The 6,613-nt window shown below is 45.3% G+C and overlaps 1 protein-coding gene across 1 annotated transcript in view; it reads left to right on the plus strand.

Moving 5' to 3' along the window:
• Positions 1-4,005, plus strand: part of WNT9A (Wnt family member 9A) — a 7,346-nt gene extending 3,341 nt beyond the window's left edge. Inside the window, exon 3 of the mRNA XM_029283801.1 lies at positions 3,532-4,005. Coding sequence (XP_029139634.1) covers positions 3,532-4,005 — 474 coding nt within the window. The remainder of the gene's footprint in view (positions 1-3,531) is intronic.
• The last annotated feature ends 2,608 nt before the right edge of the window (positions 4,006-6,613 follow it).

A 6,613-nucleotide genomic window follows, 5' to 3' on the forward strand; every position in this document is an offset into this window, starting at 1 on the left:
CTCCTCCTCCTCCTCCTCCTCCTCCTCCTCTTCCTCTTCCTCTTCCTCCTCCTCCTCCTTTTCCCCTCCCCCTCCTCCCCCTTCTTCCTCCTCCTCCCTCCCCCTTCCTCCTCCTCCTCTTCCCCTCTTCCTGCTCCCCCTCCCCAGCTGGCTTCCAACAAACAAATTCAATGGGGGAAGCCCACCTCACTTAAGGATCGTGTGATTCTCTTAACAATTGCAGTGATTTTCTTAATCCCAGTGGCAAAAAAATAATAATCACAAAATCAGATGCTTCACCAACACCTTGCTTAGCATGGGAATTCTGCTCTCCATTGTCGTCATAAGTCAAGGACCGGCTATGGTACCTATGCCAATGTTTGACTCTCACTTTCTCGTCCTGTCTCGAAGTTGCAAACTACAGTCTGCAGGAGTTCCTGCCATTATTGTACGGAAGGAATTCCTCCTGTTAATCATAAATACTTCAGTGAGCCTTGATTACACGGAGTCCCCTGACTTATGACTACAACTGAGCCCAGATTTTTTTTGTTGCTAAGTGAGATACTTGTAAATTACATACTTGAGATGTAAATTTTGCTGCATTTTGTGACCTTTCTTGCAGTTGTTAAGTGAGTAACGTGGTTGTTAAGTGAACCCCATTGACTTTGCTTGTCAGACAGTCACAAAAGGGGGTCACGTGACCCCAGGACACTGCGACCGTCATAAATATGAGTCGGTTACCAAGCGTCCGAATTTTGATCACCTGACCGAGTGGATGCTGCAATGGTCATAAGTGTGAAAAACAGTTCTATGTCCCTTTTTTCAGTGCTGTTGTAATTCAAACGGTCACTAAACGAATTGTTAAGTCGAGGACTACCTGTATTGGTCTGGGGGTCCTGCATCCGATTCCACGGTTGTTGAATTGAAGCCCACCCAATTTACAATTTCCTCCAATGAAAGCTCAGCTCTTCTCAGGATTAAGGAATTTAGCAAGGCTCCACAGAGATGGAGTTAAAACGTCAGTTTTAATGAAGCTTAACGGAGCCCCAGGAGAGAGTCTTTTTTTTTTCATTTTAATTAAAGCTTTTTCTGAACCTCCAGTCGCCAGAAATGTGCACTAATGCGCTAGACTTTTCATTAAGGGGGTACCAAAGGAGAATGCGGTCAAAAAAAGAGGGGAGGAATGGAGGAAAAAGGGAATCACAGCAAGAAAAGAAGGAAAGAAAGAATGCAGAGAAGAGCAACAAAGATGATTAGGGGGCTGGAGGTTAACATATATAAGGAACGGTTGCTGGAATTGGGTATGTCTAGTTTAATGAAGAGAAGAACGAGGGGAGACAGGATAGCAGCGTTCCAATATTTGAGGGGCTGCCCCAAAGAAGAGGGGGTCAAGCTATTCTCCAAAGCACCTGAGGGCAGGAGAAGAAGCAACGGGTGGAAACTAACCAAGGAGAGAAGCAACCTGGAACTAAGGAGAGAATTTCCTGACTGTGAGAACAAATAATCAATGGAATAACTTGAGTCCAGAAGTTGTGGGTGCTCCATCACTGGAGATTTTAAAGAAGAGACTGGACAGTTATTTGTCTGAAACGGTAAAGGGTCTCCTGCTTGAGCAGGGGGTTGGACTAGATGACCTCCAAGGCCCCTTCCAGCTCTGCTCTTCTGTTATTCTCTAATCCCAGATCAGCTAATCAGTGGAACGTCTTGCCTCCAGAAGCTGTGGATGCTCCATCACTAAAGATTTTCAAGAAGAGACGGAACAACCATTTGTCTGACATATTATAGGGTTTCCAGCTCGCGCAGGGGGTTGGACTAGAAGACCTCCAAGGTCCCTCCTGACTCTGTTACTCTATTATTCTGAATAAAATAGAAAACAATCACTGGGTTTCATAACACTCGTGTCTCATTCTTCCTGTTCTTTAATCCCTTTTTCTCCTGCCCCGAACGGCTCCGATGTAAAGAGGCAAAATTGCTTTTTTAAAAATCTGATCCCTATAACAAAGCCAGCCCCCCCCTCCCCCACCACAGAAACCCCTTAAAGTATAGGTTTTGCAGAAGTCCTGGTAACTAATTAGCTCACTTTGCATGCCAGACAAGCTGGTCTTGGCACTGGGGGTTGAAATCCATACCGTAAATAGATGGGGGGGGGGTTAATCTGCTCTCTGCCAGCTTGCCATCTGAGACCAAGAATGTGCAAAAAAGATAAATAAAATAAAATAAATAAAAATAGAGAAGTCAAGAGGAATCTGTCCAGACATTTCTTGCAGCACTTTGTCAAACATTGGGTCTCAGGAGAGCTGCATTATCCGAAGAAGATTTTTACGTTGCAGAAATTCAAAAGCAAGCCTCATTCGGGAAAAGCAAAACAATTCAGGGAGTCCTCCACTTACGACCATTTGAAAAAAGGGACCGTTTTCCACACTTACGACCTTTGCAGCAGTGGAACCACCTGCCTCCAGAAGCGGTGAATGCTCCAACACTGGAAGTTTTTAAAGAAGAAACTGGACAGCTATTTGTCCGAAATGGTATAGGGTTTCCTGCCTGAGCAGGGGGTTGGACTAGATGACCTCCAAGGTCCCTTCCAACTCTATTCTATTCTAGACTTCTAATTTTTAGAGAGAGTGCAGAACAGAAAAAAGCGGGAGAACAGTTTGGCTGATAATGGGAATACGAGAGGTAATCCTTGATTTATGACTGGTCTCTAAATCTTTCAAAATTATAATAGAACCCCAAAAAAGGTACTTGTGACCCAGATTTGAAGTTATGCTGAGGACCCTCCCCAGTTACATGATCACATTTGGGGCAGGTTAGCAACCAGCCTTCCTTCCTTCCTTGCTTCCTCCCTCCCTCCCTCCCTCTCCCTCTGTTTCTTTCCTTCCTTCCTTTCTTCCTTCCTCCTCCTCTTCCTCCTCCCTCCCTCCTTTCTTCCTTCCTTCCTTCCTCCTTCTCTTCTTTCTCCTCCGCCTCCCTCCCTCCCTCTTCCTTCCTTCCTTCCTTCCTTCCCTCCTTCCCTCTTCCTTCCTTCCTTCCTTCCTTCCTTCCTTCCTTCCTTCCTTCTTTTCTCCTCCTCTTCTGCTCCTCCTCCCTCCCTCCCTCCCTCCCTCCCTCCCTTCTTCCTTCCTTCCTTCCTTCCTTCCTTCCTTCCTTCCTTCCTTCCTTCCTTCCTTCCTTCCTTCCTTCCTTCCTTTCTTTCTGCCATCCATCTCAAAACAAAATGACTATGGGTGGCTTTACAACTCTTTGCAGCACCCCCAGTCACGTGATTCTATTTTACAATGTTTTTTGCTGGAAACTCATGTTTACCACACGGATCCGTACGGACACTGGGTTCGCTGTGCATTTGCTTAAAGAACATGGTGACTCACATTATGATCGCAGCAAAATAAATAAATAAAATTGGGTTGACCTGCTTTACTAACAGTACGGCTTGTATGGCCGCCATTTTGGGATCGATTCCAGCTATAGAGTGAGGAGTATCTGTAATCGTAAGCGTTTTGTGCTGCAGTGTTTTTGCCCTGGCTTGTCTTTCAGAGACTATTGTTTCCTCTGCAGGTCATCAAAGCTGGAGTGGAGACCACTTGCAAATGCCACGGGGTGTCCGGCTCATGCACCGTCCGGACGTGTTGGCGCCAGCTGTCTCCGTTCCATGAGATCGGCAAGCAGCTCAAGCAGAAGTACGAGGTGGCCCTCAAGGTGGTGAGCACCACCAACGAGGCCACGGGAGAAGGAGACATCTCGCCGCCGAAGAAATCGGTCCTGGGTCACGGCGACCAAATCCCCAGGACTACAGATCTGGTTTATCTTGACGACTCTCCGAGCTTTTGCTTGACCAGTCGGTTCTCCTCCGGGACGTCCGGACGGAAGTGTTACAAAGACAAGAACTGCGACAGCATCTGCTGTGGACGGGGGCACAACATCCAAAGCCGCGTGGTCACTCGCCCGTGCCAATGTCAAGTCCGCTGGTGCTGTTACGTGGAGTGTAAGCAGTGTACTCAAAGGGAGGAGGTTTACACCTGCAAGGACTGAAGGATGGGTGTACGGTGAGCCCCGATTTTTTCAGGGACAGGACCCCCTTGCCCCCTTCTTGGAGACAAAGACCGGGGACATCTGGTGATTTTCCCAATCGCTACACCCTGACATGATGGAAGCACTTTGAGGGGTTCCATGTCTTGCTGATCCTGCCAAGAGATTGTGGACGCCCACACCACTGGGAAGACCCCTTGCAATGACCAAGATGTGGCTTGGGGACAGAATTCTTTCTCTTCTTGACGAGGGCTGAATTGTCCACCTTGGTCCTTCCGTGTCCCCCTCATGAAAATTCTCTTGGACCTGGATGGTCCCACTTCATTCTGGAGGAACCCTGCCTCCTGAAGGCCTTCAACTGCAGAAGATGTGCTAGGGAGAAGTGGGCCCTAGAAGGATTAAAAAAAAAAGTAATTTATGGAGCTTCTGGGCTCCACGTTCCCATTAGCCCGTCGAGGTCATTGCAGAAGGACTGTTCCTCAACCCTCCTTCTAAACGCTTTGTTGTAGCAGATGGTGAAGATCTTGGTTTGTTTTTTTAAAAATTTTATTCCTATTTTCCCCCTTGTGCGTCCTCAACCTCTGTTTTTTTGCTCTCTTTTGCAATCTACTTGGTGAATTTGGAGAACCACTAGAGACAAAACGAGCCTGCGACCTTTTCAGCCAGCTTTTTGACTCCTTTTGTGATTTAATTAGGAACTTGGGTTTCTTCTAGAAGAAGAAGAAGAAGAAGAAGAAGAAGAAGAAGAAGAAGAAGAAGAAGAAGAAGAAGAAGAAGAAGAAGAAGAAGAAGAAGAAGAAGAAGAAGAAGAAGAAGAAGAAGAAGAAGAAGAAGAAGAAGAAGAAGAAGAAGAAGAAGAAGAAGAAGAAGAAGAAGAAGAAGAAGAAGAAGAAGAAGAAGCTTTTTGCCCCAATTTTTCTTCTTATGACTTCAGTTGGCACCTGAAAGCTGCTTCGAAACCAGCGTGACGCCCTGGCTGTGAATGCATTTTGGCACTTTGCCTTTGGGAAAATGGAGAGAGTGCCTCGCCTTTGAGACGATGATGCGGCTTTGATTTTATTTTCCCACGTCTGGATCACGGCGTCCAAGAATGCGTGTCTCTTGAGGATTGCGTTTCACCCGCCTTTATCCGTGCCAATGATATTCTCTGGGGCCAATGAAAAGCCTGTTGCTTTTTTTTTTTTTTTTTTTTTAAAGGGGCAAAAATTACTTAAACCACTAGAAAGCTGCACGTTAGACGTAAAAAGAGAGCAGCCGATGCTCGTTCCTGTTGATCAGAAGGGGAATATATATATATATATATATATATATATATATATATATATATATATGTATGGAGAAATATCAAAATGGCAGACTGGATCACTGGTACAGCTAGTTCTCGACTTACGACTGTTTAATGATCATTCAAAGTTACAACGGCATTGAAAAAAGTGACCTAGGGCCATTTTTCACACTTATGACCGTTTTAGCATCCCCATGGACACGTGATCAAAATTCAGACGCTTGGCAACTGACTCATATTTACGACGGTCGCAGCATCCCGGGGTCACCTGATCCCTTTTGCGACCTTCTAATAAACAAAGTCAGTGCGGGGAGCCAGATTCGCTTAACGACCGTGTTACCAACTTAATAACTGCAGTGATTCACTTAACAACCGTGAAAAGGGAGGTCATCAAACGGGGCAAAATTCACTTAACAAGTGTCTCACGTGATTTTTGAGCACAATTGTGGTCGTAAGTTGAGGACTACCTGTGCAAATGGGATGGTCCACACAGCATTCTTCTGATGTGAATTTGGGAATATCACAACTATGCAACTTTTTATTTTATTTCCCCCCCCCCCTTCAAGATGGGATTTGGATGAACAGCTGATAAATTCCTGAGTGAGTCGTCCATGCTTGATGGACAGTGATTTTAAAACTGGTCCAAGAGTTGCATTTATTTTTTTTTTGTCCTGGGGAATTGCAATTTAATCCTTTGGAGGAGTGGAGCAGAAATCTTAGAATATAGAATAAGGGACCCTGCCTGAGCACGTTTCTTGCACGTTCACCTCCGGGAAATCACCCCTGCTCTCAGGCCCAGTTTTAGGGGCATTTTGAACAAAATAATAATAATAATGATAATAATAAAAACAACAGCTGTAGCCTCTTCTATCAAAGCTGTCCTTCTAGGGAATGGGATGGTCTTGGAGGAGATGATAAGCCCGCGGGAAGAAGGATGAGATGGAGTCTTGGTTCCAAAGCTGGTGGGATGGTTCTGAGGTGGTGGAGGCCGTTTTATGGATTAAAAGAGTGACTGAAAAAATGGAAAATAGCTCCTAGCTTTGGGACATCGCCTGTAACTGGTATGAAATATCCAAGAACTGGTGTCTGCTTTGACGGTCTGGCGTCAAACCATTCCTGAAGCTACATGCCCAAGAATCTCCTCGCCTAACGGACCATCTCCGTAGCGCCGTGCAACAGATGGAAAAAAAAAACAACCAAACGAAGACTGTAAAAGAGTCTTTATTATTATTATTTCAAGGGTGGGATATGAATCTATCTAGATAGATTCCGACGCCTAGATCTAAATATTGAACATTTTATTTATTAAGCTTTTCAAAAGCTTGT

Source organism: Protobothrops mucrosquamatus, unplaced genomic scaffold (assembly GCF_001527695.2).
Source record: "Protobothrops mucrosquamatus isolate PMUCROS unplaced genomic scaffold, P.Mucros_1.0 scaffold235, whole genome shotgun sequence".
Taxonomy (NCBI): Eukaryota; Metazoa; Chordata; class Lepidosauria; order Squamata; family Viperidae; genus Protobothrops; species Protobothrops mucrosquamatus.